Source organism: Daucus carota, chromosome 9 (assembly GCF_001625215.2).
Source record: "Daucus carota subsp. sativus chromosome 9, DH1 v3.0, whole genome shotgun sequence".
NCBI classification, from domain to species: domain Eukaryota; kingdom Viridiplantae; phylum Streptophyta; class Magnoliopsida; order Apiales; family Apiaceae; genus Daucus; species Daucus carota.
The window spans coordinates 42,493,449-42,509,943 of NC_030389.2; the positions used below are offsets into that span (position 1 = coordinate 42,493,449).

At 35.2% G+C, this 16,495-nt stretch overlaps 3 protein-coding genes and 1 long non-coding RNA gene across 6 annotated transcripts; 1 reads left to right on the plus strand and 3 right to left on the minus strand.

The window, feature by feature from the left end:
- Positions 1-71: 71 nt before the first annotated feature.
- On the minus strand, positions 72-1,865 carry LOC108202608 (uncharacterized protein At4g26485-like). Its single transcript, XM_017371085.2, has 3 exons — positions 1,367-1,865; positions 788-986; positions 72-645 (listed from the first exon to the last, which is right to left on the minus strand). Exons 1-3 carry the CDS (start codon positions 1,797-1,799, stop codon positions 357-359), a joined length of 921 nt encoding a protein of 306 aa, XP_017226574.1. The 5' UTR covers positions 1,800-1,865; the 3' UTR covers positions 72-356.
- Positions 1,866-2,147: 282 nt separating this feature from the next.
- On the minus strand, positions 2,148-7,495 carry LOC108202609 (DNA-directed RNA polymerases IV and V subunit 4-like). The gene is made up of 10 exons (XM_017371086.2): positions 7,254-7,495; positions 6,329-6,382; positions 6,102-6,158; positions 5,887-5,985; positions 5,636-5,747; positions 5,421-5,501; positions 4,667-4,700; positions 4,517-4,585; positions 2,731-2,826; positions 2,148-2,345 (listed from the first exon to the last, which is right to left on the minus strand). Exons 1-9 carry the CDS (start codon positions 7,318-7,320, stop codon positions 2,752-2,754), a joined length of 648 nt encoding a protein of 215 aa, XP_017226575.1. The 5' UTR covers positions 7,321-7,495; the 3' UTR covers positions 2,148-2,345; positions 2,731-2,751.
- Positions 7,496-9,165: 1,670 nt separating this feature from the next.
- LOC108202336 (uncharacterized) lies at positions 9,166-9,842 on the plus strand. The gene is made up of 3 exons (XR_010287495.1): positions 9,166-9,305; positions 9,440-9,514; positions 9,686-9,842. It is a non-coding gene; the product is annotated as an uncharacterized LOC108202336 (long non-coding RNA).
- Positions 9,843-10,272: 430 nt separating this feature from the next.
- On the minus strand, positions 10,273-16,373 carry LOC108201939 (C2 and GRAM domain-containing protein At1g03370). Of its 3 annotated transcripts, none has more exons than XM_064084100.1 (9): positions 16,025-16,373; positions 14,378-15,652; positions 13,875-14,045; positions 13,462-13,745; positions 13,244-13,360; positions 12,761-13,023; positions 11,850-12,090; positions 10,850-11,119; positions 10,273-10,760 (listed from the first exon to the last, which is right to left on the minus strand). In XM_064084100.1, the coding sequence occupies exons 1-9, from the start codon at positions 16,371-16,373 to the stop codon at positions 10,566-10,568; spliced, it is 3,165 nt and encodes a 1,054-aa protein (XP_063940170.1). In that variant the 3' UTR covers positions 10,273-10,565. The 3 variants fall into 3 exon arrangements, with proteins under 3 accessions (XP_063940170.1, XP_063940168.1, XP_063940169.1); XM_064084098.1 differs by lacking the exon at positions 16,025-16,373 and having other exon boundaries at positions 10,273-10,453; positions 10,550-10,760; positions 14,378-15,637; XM_064084099.1 differs by lacking the exon at positions 16,025-16,373 and having other exon boundaries at positions 13,462-13,488; positions 13,648-13,745; positions 14,378-15,636.
- Positions 16,374-16,495: the final 122 nt, after the last annotated feature.

The following is a 16,495-nucleotide window of genomic DNA, read 5'->3' on the forward strand; positions in this document are numbered from 1 at the left end:
AAGTTTAACTTGTTCTAATTGACTTCTATTTTATAACAACGATGATCACAGGTACGCTGTAGACAAACCCATATTCGAATGACAATGAAGTCAGTGATAATAACATAACGGCTATGAAACCCCTTAATCTGAAGGAATGAAGAACATTCCACGAAAGCACATGTACAATACATTTTCACATTCGTTTCTTTGAAAAGTCTTCAATTACTTGAAAATATGTTGACAAGAACAGAATTACAGTATGAATTTTTAAGGAAATGCAGATTTCCCGCATAGTCAAACTCCAAGTGACTGGAAACTATTGCTAAACCATAGAGAATTACACGATGATTCAGTAGTACCGTAGTCCAGACAAACTATGAAGATGTCTGGGGAAGCCGGAACTTATAAGTTGTGCAATCACCTAAAGCGAAGGTGTCATTAGAGAATCTACCGTGAGCTCTTTTGTTTAAGTAACCAGGGTATTTCTGCTGGTAAAAGGGCATGGTCTCGTGTAATACCAGGCCTAGCTTCTGCGCTTTTTTCACCAAGTCCCATTTGTCGTAGGGATCGCCATTCTTGTGAGTGACATGAATTTCTCCTGAATCCTTCTTCAACAGAGCCTTTGCGTTCCTCAGAAACCCTTTCACCAAATCTTTGTTCATTCTGTACAGAACAATTACATGAGAATCACAAAACAGAATAAACATTACACGACGTAGTTTGACAAAATCACAAAACTACCACACCCGCGAAGAAGCATATCATAGTTTTATTGTTATAAACCTACAAATGGTGATGAACTTACTTGATCTGGCAGCCATTAGCCTCAGGAAAGCGGAAACCAACGTGTGGGAAGTTATAAACAATCCGATCAAACCTCTGAGTAGTGAGAAAATAATGATCCTTCATCTGTGTAGCATCTAGCCCCGAGAGCACGAGTCCTCCCATCTCCTCTAGCTCCCTCACATTCGCAACTGCATCACTGTACTTCTTCCCCAGATCCCCTGAACAGTTAAGTCAGTACAACAAATCAAACAAACTGACATAAACACACACACACATAAACTCACTCCGGATTTAAACGGATTAATAATAATCAATGGATTTTAATGAAGAGTAATGAGATTTTGATCTCAATTTTTTCCGCTAATTTTAATTGGGTGGTTTATATGCATACAGCTAGAGCCTACAGGAGTCTTGTACGAGTGGAACAACCATACATCATCAACTAGATTTTCTAACAATTTTGAGATAAAAGTATCATACTGTTGATGTAGAGTCCTCGGGACTCAAAAATCTCATGAATTACGGAGGAATTTCTAGAAAAATAAAATATACCGAACAATATCACAAAATCCATCATTTTATAAAAAACGCTACTAACCAAGAGAATCGAGTGAAGTGGCCACAATGTTGTGAGCAGAACGAAAAGCCTTGGCCAAAGAAACAGCAAAAGAATAGTTTCCTTCTCCAACCAAGAGAATCCTCTGTGAAGAAGAGTAATGCTGTATCCATTTCTCACTTCTTTCCACTTCTTCATCAGACGATGACAATGCCTCCGACCCATTTGATGATTCTTCATCATCATCATCATCATCATCATCTTGATCTTCAGAATCATCATCATCATCATCTTCATCTTCAGAATCATCACCTTCTTGATTTTTTTCTTGATCAGAATAAAAACCTTGACATATTTTCAGTTCAAAAGAACCAACAGAATCTCCATCACAAAAATTATCAAAATCTCCAGCTTCATCATCATAAACATAATCTAGATCAGAAAAACAACCCCAGTCCGCTCCAGAATCATCCATTTTACAAAATTAATGACTTTTTGAAAATAATACAAGTGCAGTTCTGCTTTAGTCCTTTGTCTCTTCACTTTCCACGCCCATTGACCCTACCCTCAGTCAAATCTTGCACTGTAAGCCCAACCCTAATTATTTTCTCCTGTTCTCCACTTTTCTAGCATCTTGACAACTTTTTCGTTATAAAAATTCCAAATTTTAGATAAAAGTTAAAATTATAGTATCTTCTTTATTCAGTTACTAATAGTTGAGTTTCAACTTTTTTTAACATCAGTAAAATTTTATTATTTTATGGTGCGTGAGTATATAAATTTCCGTTGCACGATTAAATATTTTTAGAAACTTAATGCATGATTCTGTCCAAGATGATGGATTGAAAATCCTCCCTGTAACTGGAAAGATAACTACGACATTAAGTTTTGGAAAGAACAAATTTATCTACACATTGTAGTCTAAATTTTGCAGACAATTAGAAACAAATATGCCCCAGCACAACTTCTGTAACTTCCAGCTTTCACAGAACGACTTCTTGCACATTAAAGCAAATTTCGCCTGCAATTAATCAAATATAGTCAACTTGTTAATAATGTTTTTTTTACGATAAACGGTATCACTCCCTCAAAAAATGGAGTATTTGTCTTGACTTTTTAGCACACATTTTAAGGTGCTTTGATTGCATAGCTATAAATATTATTTTAAATATTTCTTTTTATGAACAAAAAATTTTGATGTAAAATTCTTATTCTGAAAAAAAAATTAAGAATAATATTTTTAACTATATAGTCAAGCACTTTAACATATGTGCCAAAAGTAAAAAAAACAAGTCAAAAAACAGATATTTATGAACATAGAGTATTTCAAACTGTGAGACCCGCATAGCAACAAATTAGTCCATGTTTAGATGAAACAAACGAACTTGGACATTTAGGCTGCATACCATGATTTTCAGGTTTAGATGTTATGCTGAGCGTCTTAGCTTCGCTAATTCTCCCAAGGCAGATTCAACAGGTCCCCGCAGTTTATTTTTCTTGCCCTGAATAAAGAATAACATCCAAAATTTCTTACAACATAATCTAATGTAAAACCAGATGAGCTCATAAAGTTTGCTTCAGATATCACCTTGAACAAAAGAAATTTCCGGTTATTAAACCAAGAAGGACCATGTGTTGTATGTATGTACAAACCAAATACTAAAGAAAACTTCTCTTTTTTACCAGGTGATACTAGAGAAAACTTGTAGTCTGAAAACTGCAACCACCACCAAATAGCAGGTACAAATACTATATTGTCTAGTCTCACAACAAATTAATGATAAAAGTATCCTACAAACTCATACTCCCTCCTTCCCATTTTAATAGTCCACTTTGCACAAATCACACATTAAGAAATATCAAATGTGATATATTGTTATCACTGTCATGTACTGGTTATACAAAAATACTACTAAGTTTTCATTCATTCTGTTAAAAGTCGACATAATTTACATTGTAATCATGAAAATTGTGTGGGCTAATAAATGTTAACATTGAAACTTGTATAAAATTTGTATTGGACAAAGAAGATGGACAAATAATATGGGAATTTTTTTCTTAACAAACAAGACTATTAATATGGGAAGGAGGGAGTCTGATATAGAGGGACGATACATTCAACTTGTGAACCTTGTGAAAGTAGATTCTGAAACAGTTGATAGCTACATTTAAGGCTAGACACTACCATTAAAAAAAAAAGTAATTGCTCTGAAATTGAAGGGGATGTGGATATCATATTTAATGATATTATTAAACATATAAATATCAGATGAAAATGTGATCATCTATCAAATAATTACTGGAACACTTTAAGTCAGATAAGAATGGTACTCAATTATTTGTCAAAAAGATTAAATAATCAGTCCAGAATTATTAGGGACGGAATAATCTAACAAATCGTCATGCAGATAAAGTTCACAGTTGCACATATTATCTGAATACTAAGACCATGGACCACCCTCATACTTGGCAATTTTATATTAGCCTAGGCATAGAAGGCTGGTTCAACTCCACCATATGCGACATCTCACTTACAGATAGTACTATAGGGACCAAACACAAAACAATACAATTGCAAACCATTCTTTCTTAAGTTAAACGTCCAGTTTAGGTTAACCTTGTGGTAATATAGTTATAGCATTTATTCTAACTCGTGTACATTGTCATTTTTTTCATCTTTCTTTTTCTATTGAGTTTCTGCAATCAAAGACAGTCTTCAAAAGTAAAAACTTGAGAGTAGTTTAACTGAAACCTTTACAATAAAAAAGAGGAAAGTTTGTAAAGTAATTGCAATAGACTCAAGATAACTAATATACCGATAATATACTCCCTCCATCCCCCTTTTCTTGTCCATTGATTACAATCCACCTTTTATTTAAGATAAATCATAAATCAAATCATTTATTTGTGAATGCACTGATTCACCAGTTAGATAGGTCTTTATCCCCACTTTTACCCTTTTTTTACCCCTGTGCTACATCAAGTAGTATCAAGAGCCACCATTCTTGCACATCAGTGTGCCTTCAGTTGGATTAGTGGAGGTTGTTTTGTGTGTTTTCTGTCTTGTTTATTATTGTATTATGGTCAATTATGTGAACTGAGACATCCATGCATACAATACAGGCTTGCATTCTTAAACCCTAGCTAACTAGTACGACAACTTTAGTCCTAAGAAAAAATGAATGGGCATACCTTCAAGGATGGAACAAGCGAAAAAACCTCATCAGCAGATTCTGGATGAATATTAGCAATCATGCATGCCTGCATATATAGTGTGATATTAGAAACATTACATAAGTCATGAATAAACTAGGCATGTGACAATGAAGCTCATAGTCATACCTCGCTATCTGCAACACCATGGTTTTTCAAACGTCTGAACTTTGAGTTAATGAATTTGCATGACATACATCAAAATCATTGTATAGGCTAACAGAAGTTCACAGACCATAAACATTATATCCAGACCCAGACACACTATCACTAATCATATGAATTGTCATGCTGCTTTAAATTGATAATATATCTTGATATGTTATGCTCAATCCTGCCAGTTGTCATGTGAAGGATAATGACCAGGCGGAAAACACTCCCATTTACTTTTGGATTGTCATTATACTTAAACATAGTTAAAATAAAAGCATGCCTGACAAGGGAAGGACTTCCTTTTTTTAGGGAATTGGGTAGTTTTGTTCCCGTTTACCCAAAGGCATTAGAATAAAGTAGTATTAATTTCTACTGAGGTGCGCAAAGTTAATGGAGAAGTGTTTCTTCATTTAGGTTTTGTCAGTATTGCACCCATTGTAAAACAGGGACCTCATTATCCCATCTCCTAGTATTTTATCCTATCTCAATTAAACTCACTTGTGTTTTGCATTGGTGCTTGAAGAATTTGGGACTAAAAGGTTTGTGGGACAAGTTATTAACAAAATACAGATGGAGACTGCCCTCTCATAGTCCCAAAAAATCATCATAAACTTGAGGCCTAGTCTTTAATCTTTACCGTGGAACTTAACATCCGTAATAACTTTGCAAATATGTTAGCAAACAATTCAAGCAATCGGAAGTTACTTCAATCAAACTATTATAAGGATACTGAAGAATTTCTCTAACAGCCTGTGGACTCGTATAACTATCACTGCCTCTCTTGGCAAGTTGAAGTCCTTTGTCAAAAAAGCTGAAAAACAGTAAAACACTTCAGAAATGAGATGGATTACTAAAAAACTAGGAAGGGGGAAAATTGATAAAATAATATTACAGATGGAATGTATTCGCTTCAAAGGGAAAGTTAAACTTTAAGTTATGCCTCACATTGGAATTTTTATAGTCGGATCTTCAGAGAGTACAACCATCTGCTCTTGAATTCCTTCTAAAATTTCGGCAGCTTCACAGTCAGTCAGGCATGTAACATTTTCTGGGAGATCTGCTTAGACATAACAGGTATATTAATGAAGAATTGAAACATGGTAGAAATCTAACAGCATCTAGCATATTTGAATCCTTCTGCAATAAATATTGGACCAGTTCCAAGTTTAAGTTATTGCTTAAAAGAATGTCCATACCCTTTTCAACTCTAAGTTGCACAGGAGGGGGTGTTTTTTTCTCTGGCTTCTTACCGCCATTTGCTACTTTATCTCCCTTACCCCCCTTCCCTCGGAGATCTAGAAAAAAATTGTCAAACAAGAAAAAAGTACTCAACATTGAATGTCAGTACTCCAGCTGTGATTATAACTATACAAGACATAGATATAAGAACAGAAAAGATAACAGGGCAAACCGTTAGTCATCGGGGATTCACCCTTTCCACCATTTCTTGGGGAGAAATTGAGGTCAGCTAGTAATGAAAAACATCACAAGGAAAAGTTAATCAGATAAATGTATTAAAATTGGTTAAATAGACATTTAGTGCTTGTTTGGTCTCCTTCTCAGTATTTTCAAATGCAACCAAACAAGCACTTAATTTAAAATTATCTGCAACAAATGGATATAAAAACAAGGTGTAACCTTCAAACTGAACATTCACTCCATGCTTAGACTTCGCTGAACCATTGTTCGACACTGATTCAGAAGAGGTGTTCGTTTAAACAATTTGTACTTCAGGTATTAATAAAGCTCCAAATAATTAACCAAAAGAACAAAATATATAAACATATGGATATCATATGTCCATAGACAAAGATATTTAGCATGACTCTGGTCAAAGTTACATGCAAATAGATGACAGACCTTTCTCTTGATGAGCTATGACAACAAGAGCTATACGAAGATATACACCAAGTAACTAAAATAAAATCCCCAAACACTTCACTATGAATCAATTGACACAATTTTATGGTTTAGTAATAGCAATCTTAACTTTCCCTGGTGGTTCCACAAAAACTGTCAGTTCATACTATCTAAATACGATCAACCCAACCACTCCCCCTAAAAACATTCACCTATAAACCACCCTCCACCAAAAAGCATATGCAAAGATACTACATACCTGCGTACCCTCTTCATTCTTAAAGAATCTATTTTCATATTACAGTCGACAATGACAATCAAAACTCAGAACCATAGCAATATCCAAAAGGGCTCAAGACAAGGACTTCTCACAGTTAGCTCTCATATGATGTTGTAAATCAAACCATTTTTATAGTCAAAAGAAAACTATACAAACCCAAAAAACATCACACAACATCAGCAAAAATAGGGCAAAACGCAGCATTTTTATGGATTCACAAAAAAAAACCCAAACAAATATCAATTAAGAATCAAATTTAAAAGATGAATTAGTTCCACGCAAAGAAAGAAAATGGTTTCTTGATCAGGAATCACAGAGCAAACGATATACACAAGTGCATGTCACAAATACACAAATACAACCAAGATTTGTAAGTAAAGGGTATGCATGTATGTAAGTATATAGAGAGAATAGTCGAGTTACAAGGGGTTTTGAGGGATGATTTTCTTGGTTTAGGTACAGAATACCCTTTTCCTCCTTTGTCACCCATTCTTGATCAACCCCTCTCCTCTCTCTCTCCCCCTTCTATCTCTCTCGTCTCTCTATCTCTCTCCCTCTTTCTTTGTGTATACACACACAAACTGTATGTATATATCAGACCCCCTTCCCTCTCTCCACTCCCTACTGAAAGTAAAACCCCTCAGACTCTTCGTATTCTATTCCTTGGTTATTTACTTCCCCAAATTATATTCCTTTTACGATTTCGTCCTGTGTGTTTTATTTTCTTAGCATTTCTGATCTCGGGTTTATCAAATTTATTTCAGGGTCATTTGTACATAATAAATAAAAATTCACTAGTAAATATGATCCATCAAATTTGGATCATCATTTACATCAGTATCAGGGATAATTTGAAATAATATGCCCCGGATCTATAAATTGATTTTGATATTAAATCCTTATTTTTCAATATATTTAATGTTACAAGGATCAAGATAAGTCAATAACTATTAATTTTTCTTTTTAAATAGACACCAAATTACAATCAACAAATTTTTATAAAACGTCTTTCAAGTATTTAAATTTTATTTGTGTAAAAAATAACATATATTTATAATTTTTCTTTGTTTAATAATTAATTTCAGCATTTTGAGTGTTAAATGAAGAAAATTTGTGGAATATTCTTTGGAAAGACTCCAAGACGCAACGTATTCTCATTTTAATAATTAGTTTCCCAAATTTAGACACATGAGTAGCCGCAAATCTTCTTAAATCTGAATTACACAGATGCAACATCACAATTCACAAATAATATTAATGAAAATTTTATCATTCATCATTTTGAACACCTTTCTAGAAGAATTAATTCTTAATTTCATCATCATTGTATCTTTTTAACTGGTAGTAATATTATTCTTGTTATTGTAATAAACACAAGCTATTTATTAATTTATTAAAAGCTTGAATTAGGAAGTTTGTACAATATGTTTGCACTTTGCACAATTTAAGAAGTTTTAACAAATGTAGGAAAAGTAAAAAAATCAGGTTAAATAAAAGATGCCTTCATGCATAAATTGTGGTGTCGAAAAACATTTCAGACATTACTCCATGACAATTTAATTGCCATCCAAAAGTCATCTTTTAACAGAACATTTCAGACAATTTAATTTCAGACTTAATTGCCTAAACAAAAGTCCTTATATTTCTCCATGACAATTTAACAGAACAGTTTTCATTTGATCTTGCCTTCTCGCAAAGCTCAAGACAATGGACCATGATCAAAATGGAACTAATAACAATGATAATGATAAAACAAGGTTGCAAAGTTATCTGAAGGATCAGTTTGAAATGTTGCTGCAAGAAGTAAATAACTTTCAAAAGACACATGTGCCTGCTCTGGAACATTCATTTGACACTTCTGGTTCTGTCATAAGGTTTGCTGATGATCCGATGTCGTCTAAGCACTCGGATATTTTACATGAATACAACAGGCTGTTACAAGACTTTCATGAGCTTGAATGCACAATGATTCCTGACCACCAAAAGGATACAATGTATGTTACTGACTTAACTGATGCAAACCTTCTTGGAACATCTCAAAATCCCGAGGCAATGATGGAAAAGAATGAATCACAAAATGTTGCTACTTGGGGCCTCAATGATGCTATTGGAGTAGCACAAATGACGGATTTCATAGGTGGCTGTGGCAGCTCCCAAGGCGGAGGCACAGCAACATGTATTAATAGTAGTGCCAGTGGCATTGGCAGTAGAGGGGGAATGCTTACATCACTTGTGAATTTTACAAATGTGTCGAGTTTTGGCTTCATGGGCAGCATTGAGAATGGTGCAACCAGCAGCATTAGCAGAATTTCTTCTTGGCGACAGGGTGGAGTCAGGGAAATGCCTAAGCGTCGTCAAAAGAGAAGGAGGAGGTATCGAGGAGTCTATCAGACTGAAGAAGAGGCTCTTCTAAAACAAGAGCGCCTTAAAATTAAACAGAGGGCAACATCAGCAGAAGCATATCAGAAAAAGAAGGTAGATTTTCTCTGCCATTGTATTTTTGAGCAGTAACGTAGCCTAATAAGTAGTGTCTGAACATAAATGTATACTCAGATGTAACAGATCTGACATGTTATGTTTCCTCATTTCAACTTGTTTTTTCACATTAGGACTACATAATCCGGCTGGAGGAACAAGTGCAGAGACTTCGTGAGCAGAACAAACGCAAAAAAAGATCACTGATGGTACTTACAATCCTGTTCCACAAACAATTTCCATTATTTAGTGCAAATTTGCAAATTTTTATGCACACTGGCCAGATGTGTATTTTAATTTTTTTGGCTAAATATGTTTTTTCTTAACCAGTAAAATTCTAATTGATTTGTAAATATGCTCCTGTTTTTTTATCTTTGCAGCTTCTGAGAAGCAACGTACTGGTAAATCCGCCTCTAAGGCCACTGAAGAGAACGTTCTCAGGACCCATATAGTGCTCAGCTTAGACACTATAGAGTGCTACCTCGAGCAGCCCAAACTATCATGATAGCTTAGTACTATAATCCTCAATTTGAACAATTGCTGCCTTTTACATGTCACGAACACTATGTCCTTTAGGTCTTTATGTATATACTTGTACTATATCTTATGTTGCTTTTCTTATAGATCCTTACCATTAATCATACATGATTCAAGCTTATTGTAGTTATAGTTTTGTTGGAAGCAGACAGCAGAAATTATTACTAGATACCTAATGCAGTAGGATACAACAGATTTTTGTATGATAAAAAAAATAGCCGAGTAATCATCCGGTCCACAGACCACAAGCATATCTTCTTTATGAGCATATCTTGCAAGTTGAGAATGTCTTCTTTACTATAATCCTAATCCAAATAACTTGAACCGTGTGAATTGTCAGACATCTGAATTCACATTACAACAAGAGATCAGTCGCATGTACAATGGTTACACCAGACTATGGACCAAAAGAAATGAATGTGTAAACACCTTGAAACTGAAAGAGCAAATACAATTATATTTACAAATGTGAAAGTATGAAACTCCGAGGCATTCTGAAACAGTAATATTACAGTTCTGCAAAAACCACCACATGCTCTGCTCTGCCATCTTACACAATACACGACATTACAAATGCTGAAGGGCATTCCAACAGGCCAAAGACATCAAGACTGAAAAGATGATGCATTATAATTCACCCATGCCCACAACTAAATAATGAGCTCCTGAATCCTAAAACAAGCTTCAATCTGGATGGGAACACTAACCTGGAAAATCACAAATCTACTTTTTCGATGCATACTCCATCTCAACTACACTGAACATGACCTTAAGACGCTCTTGCATATTTGAAATAATGCTCTTTGTGAACCTGTTCTTTTGTCTACTTCTTTTTAACCATGAAATACCGAGAAACGCTTGAACATTGCAACCCATGGATTTGGAGGGAAAATCCTCAATGTTGTATCTTAGGTGAACCTGCAATATTTAGAAGACATGACATGCCCATCAAGAAATGAACATCTTCTCTATGGTCAAAAGGTTATTTGATTTATTGGAACTCATACATTGAAATAATCACCAAGTGAGATGCCGTGGAATGTCATGACTTCTTCAATGAGCCAGCCATCTTTATCAGTAAGGCGAGACTTTTGTTGAGTGCTTGTCACCTCTCCTTTGTACTGGGAAATTTGTTTTGATCTATAATAGACAGTCCTCACGTATACATCTGCCTTGTCAGAGTGCCAGGGACTATGAGCATAATTAAGACAACCAGCTGTTTCCATAGCCTTCTGCTCCAATTCATTACCACTGAATAATTCCATAACAGACTTAATCTGAAAACCATCAACAAAGGATAAATTTTGTACTCAATATTGGCATGTATACCTCGATCCAGTGAAAATATTGATTGCAACCTGGTCATACATAAAAATCATACTAGCTAACATTTGAGGATGCATTTGGACACGGTATTAGGGAGAAACAGAGAGGTGGAAAGGAGATGTTTTTATTCTTATTCTGTATTTTGAGGGTAGTATTATTTCTAATTTTTGTTGTTCTAGTATTACTGTCACATGGACGAATTTTTACAACTAAGTAAATACTATTCAAATTTTAAATCATATATCCTATGGTTCATTAAGATACAAATTTTAAAAAAATTTAGACAAATAGTGCCTCTGCAAATTTACATGCATTAAATCACTAAGGCAACTCCATTACCCATATATTCACTGAATTTTTCAATATCATTAAGAGTTAAACTTAGACTGATTAGTGGTTATCATATTTATTTAGGTGGTTTGGAATACCATAAATTACAGTAATACTTGGTATGTTTAAATGGTTATCTGATTCACTTGTTTATCATTCTGATTTAATTATAGCAACAGGTGCATCCAAGTTTCCAATTCTCACATATTGGCCTGGACAAAATTGCTGCCTGTTATTGTCCTACTACTGATGTCTTCACCTAGCAGGCCCGCGATTTCAAGAAAATATGTAGGCACATAAATGCATTATAATGTACAAATACAGGCGAGAGAGAAAGGGGAAAGCACTTACAGGAACTGGAATAACAGAATAATAAAATAAGGACAGGCCAACGTCCCCAAGGCCAAAAAATGAACCATTCTCCTCGCTTTGATGGGATTTTGTGTCCGAATCTTCTTCAGATGCTTGAATAGGTTTGCCAACAGATTCTTCTTCAATTATATGGAGATCTTTAGCTCCATCTTCCTCTTGAGCTATTTGTACCTTCTGCACTGGTGTTAAAGATTTTGCCTTCCATAGTGCCTTAATTATCCTATTTATTACAAATAATTCAATGTATTTTCTTCTAGAGATGTTCATGACTTGGATGACAATTAACAAAAACATTATACAACAAATATATTGCATTTCATATCTTCAAGGACCCATAGCGACATAAAAACAAGTATAGTCCGTAAATAAATTGGTGGGGCTTGCCAGCCTTGCCTGTGGTGCATTTAAGTGTCCCACGAGAATAAAGAAGAAAACTCATAGATTCTTCTAATTGATACGCGTCTATTAATAAGTGGCCTTTATTTGGTCTAGAATTGAGAAAAGCTCACAGAATCAACTTGCTACTATAATTCTTTAAAATAAAGAACTCTAAATCTTTTAGTTTCTACATAAAGCTATCGTCCTGGTTGGTGGTACTGCCCAAGGAAAAAATTGTTAGTGGATCGCAAGTAATTAATATAAATGAAACATTAACCATATATATTATATATAGGCTTGTGCTTCGTTCTCTCTAGAATGCGACCCTCAATATGGTTTCTTCAAATTTACTGGGAAGGGGGAAGGTAATTTTAGGGAGGGGAGGGGGATCAAAATTCATCTTCATCTTATATTGTGGAATATGAAATAGACAAGTAACAATATGAGGATATCTAGGAAACATCATAATTTATGATGATAATGTTCTTGTACCCCTGGGGTGAATTCCTTACCTGTATGCCACATTATAAGACACGAAAGATTGAAAATGGAACTTCAGTCTGCCTTCAGCGTCATGAGTTTTTGCTCCATGTTTTGCATCAAGACCCCTGCCAAGCCGTAGAGTCATGACAATAATTGGACTAACTATCGATGAAAAAGTAGGTGGGAACACCTCAATGGTTTCTATGTCTTCCCAGAGAAATAAGAATTTCGTCTTATGTCCAAAAAGATCAGAATGAAATCCGACTATTCTTGCAGACAAAAACAGACGACCCTGCATAAAATGTACAATTGTGTTGCCAATAAATTATAAGAATCATCCATCGAAGAAAACAGAAAATATGAAACGTGCATCATTCATCTTATATAAACAATAGCATACACATTTAGCATTATACATGTCTGGGTTTTACTATACAGTCAATGCATCAGTCAACAAATCATTGCATCATCTTCTGACACTTAAACAGAACAACGCGACTACTTTACAGTACCTGCAGAGGCATTTTTCGTTTCAATTGACATGTGAAGTCATTGATTAGAAATTCTTCTGTTGGGAGTTTGAACAGTTTCTGAAATGCTAAATTTGTTTGAGGAGACCGCAATTTCATCTATTCAAAATACATGAAGAAAATTAATAGGGTAGGCTAAATAAAGATGAACATAGTCCTTAATATCTGAAATTTATAGCAGACTATATATAGCTTTTTACCTTCTTCCCCACTTCTCTTTCCATCTTACTTAGATAATCTTTAACGACGTCACTACCCCTTGTATCATTCAGGAAAATTTTTAGATGCAATTTTGGCTGACATGCCTGAGCCAACTTCCCTTCAACAGGAACCCACACATCAGATAGTTCTGATACCTTACTTTTTACAAAATTAATTTCAGCATGTCCCAGGGATTTGGATTCATCAGACGGCCCATAAAAATCATAAACATCCGCATCCAGCACAGATGGAGGCTCATTCATCGCATCAAATTCAAATACTTCTGCAATATAACATGGTCCAGCAAAACATCAGTCACAATTTTGGAAGCTATAAAAGCTATAAGGCCATCAAACTATATTAAAACAGCAAGGTAAAGATTTACTAGACCTGATAAAAACTTATAACTAACCATTCCATCGAGGATCAGATTTCTGAAACTTAATTGAACTGGATCTGGTTTTACCATTGCAGCTGAACACCACATACGGATCAGACAACCTAATTGCTGCCAAATTAATTCCTTCTAGTAGGACAACAGTTAGAGACCACCCTTCTCCCGCTGCTGTGATACCATGGTCACCTATATCGATGAAAAATGTACACAAGATATCAGGTACAAAACGGTCAAGATTGCAACAACCTCTTCAGAAAATTCACCTTTAATTTCAAATAATAATAAAAAAAAAAGAATAGACAGAACTGTAACTAGATCCTTCATCACTGTTTCCACTTCCTGGTAAAAGGTATATAGTCCTTGCAATATTACTTACCTGAAACTATATTTTATTTACCAAGTGATGATTTACTTCACGGAAAACTAGTAAGAGACAATCACATATATGCTACTTAGTGAAAAAGACAGCATGGTAATATGCTACTTAGTGAAAAAGACAGTATGGTAATATGGCCAACCTTTATGTGCTCTTGCCTGTATGAAACGCGATACGAGTGCCACCAGCCGTTCTCCTTGAAGAACTAATACTCCAGACACAATCACTTCACAAAAAGAATCCGGCAAGTCTAGCCCAACAATCTCGAGCCCTGTTCTACCATTGCCTAACAGGTGGATTAGCACATACAATCCCACAATGATGGTGGTTATAACCGTATAGTTATTAAGATAATGGATTGCTAATTTCCAATCTGATTGGGGCTCCAGATCTAGAGATGCCAATGCTTGTTCCTTTCCAGAAACATTGTTCTTTGTATCAGCTGGATTTACATTCTGAGCTAATACTGTGGCAAACTGCTCAAAGCTATCCTTTATACCTTGTCTTGCACCATTTTCTATCATACCCTTCATCATAGTACTCTGCACAAAATTCATCCGCCATGATATAACAAGTTGAGACGATTGTTCTCCTGAAGGAAGTTCAGGCCCTCGACTGATGTTGTAAAGCACTTCTGCCCTAAAGCAGGATCCGTAAGGAGCATCTGGAGTGCTTACACTACTTAAAACTGCAAAACTTTTCCCATCCGCTTTTAAGTAAGTCTGCTCCTCAGTGGCTTTCAAGGCCTTAACTAATTTAGTTGCAGCTTTTACACTACTCATTACTCTTTTAAGGGTCTCCCCGCCGTTTTCAAATTTCCAAGGACCTATCTGCAGTTCTGTAGTTTTCTGTACATCCGCTAAAGATTTAAAAATAGTTGCTTCTTGCGAAAAGAGTAGAGTGTTCAGGTCAGACGAAGCAATTGCATAAATTTGGTCTAGAACTACCCCTCCAGCAAGATTGTTTGGCATTTCTCTTTCTTGATCTCTAGTTTCCATGGTTTTCATCATTTCTTCAAAAGAACCAGATGATGATGGCTCTTCAGACATTTCCCCATGAGCCTCTGCATTGCCAGCTTCAGGTAGCTCTGATGTATCATTAAATTTACTAGTGGTTCTAGCGGATGAGCTTTTAGAGACGGCATCATGGTGTTTGTTGGATGCATCATGATGTCTATTAAAGATTGGACCAAGTATGCCATCAAATGATGATTGTTTATGGTGTTTTTGTGACTGCTCCTCCTTGACAGGGAAGATTTCGTCAAATTTGAATGAAGAAGGCAGGCTATTTAAGCTATTTAAAGATTTTGCAGATGAACTGCTTGTAAGAGTTGGCATTTCCTCAAGACTGCTTGTAAGAGTTGGAAATTCCACAAGAGAGTTGTTTCGTGAGAGACATAGACTAAGACGAATTTCACCTGTTTAAACATATAAAAACATAGATTCAAAGTCTATATCTGTTGGGAGGCAACTATCAATTCAAAAAAAAAAAATCCCAAGAAACTAAAAATATATAAAAATCATGTGATAAGCAAATCCAGTCAATAAAACCCATGTAAGATTCTACTCTGAATCAGTAAAACTTTACACATTAGGAGTGTGAGCAATTGTAAATACTTCCAAGAAGGCTTCAAAAAAATCACTTATTTTTATAAATTTTAAGGTCAGCTGAAGACGAATCCTAGGCCATCACTTCTGGTTCCGCCACTGTATAATCACAAACAAAAATTGACACCCACCACTCACAAAATACAAGTTATGCATTTGATAAGAGAAAAATGAAGGCTTACCACATTCCTTAATCTTGGACTTTTTATTCTCAGTTTTCAGGGTGTACCATGTAGTGCTTAATGACTGCCCCTCCCCATCAAAAATCCGAGAAAGGGGCAATTTAACAATGCCAACAAAATCATATCTGCAGAACCTGTCTTCATCCAACAAATACACCTTGAGCTCCTCCTTCAAGTCATCGACACGAAAAGAAAACTCTTCACACCATGTAGGATTCACAGATTTCTTCACAGCTTTAGTTTTATACTTCTGTTTTCCTAGTTTTAGCTTTACAAATGGACAACTAAAGCCATATGAATCCAATGCAGGTATGTTTCTAGCTTCGATAACACGAACTAGAAGCTTCATTTTCAAATGCATGATGAACTTGACTCAAGGCTTATCTTGCATGCAATTTATACAAAATGCAAGAGGGAGATACATGCAAGATTGTACATATGTCTATCAAGAAAGATGGTGGAACATCACAA

What these genes read in the sequence shown, in the direction of transcription:
- LOC108202608 (XM_017371085.2), bottom strand. Translation starts at nt 1,799, where the DNA reads ATGGATGATTCTGGAGCGGACTGGGGTTGTTTTTCTGATCTAGATTAT. An exon ending in CACTTCACTCGATTCTCTTG is followed by an intron (nt 987 to 1,366) that starts GTTAGTAGCGTT and finishes TTAACTGTTCAG; the next exon opens with GGGATCTGGGGAAGAAGTAC. An exon ending in GCTAATGGCTGCCAGATCAA is followed by an intron (nt 646 to 787) that starts GTAAGTTCATCA and finishes TGTTCTGTACAG; the next exon opens with AATGAACAAAGATTTGGTGA.
- LOC108202609 (XM_017371086.2), bottom strand. Translation starts at nt 7,320, where the DNA reads ATGGGTGACAAAGGAGGAAAAGGGTATTCTGTACCTAAACCAAGAAAA. An exon ending in ATCATCCCTCAAAACCCCTT is followed by an intron (nt 6,383 to 7,253) that starts GTAACTCGACTA and finishes CTTCTGAATCAG; the next exon opens with TGTCGAACAATGGTTCAGCG. An exon ending in CGCTTGTTCCATCCTTGAAG is followed by an intron (nt 2,827 to 4,516) that starts GTATGCCCATTC and finishes TTCTTTATTCAG; the next exon opens with GGCAAGAAAAATAAACTGCG.
- LOC108201939 (XM_064084100.1), bottom strand. Translation starts at nt 16,373, where the DNA reads ATGAAGCTTCTAGTTCGTGTTATCGAAGCTAGAAACATACCTGCATTG. An exon ending in ACAGGCAAGAGCACATAAAG is followed by an intron (nt 14,046 to 14,377) that starts GTTGGCCATATT and finishes TCATCGATATAG; the next exon opens with GTGACCATGGTATCACAGCA. An exon ending in AAAGAGAAGTGGGGAAGAAG is followed by an intron (nt 13,361 to 13,461) that starts GTAAAAAGCTAT and finishes TATTTTGAATAG; the next exon opens with ATGAAATTGCGGTCTCCTCA.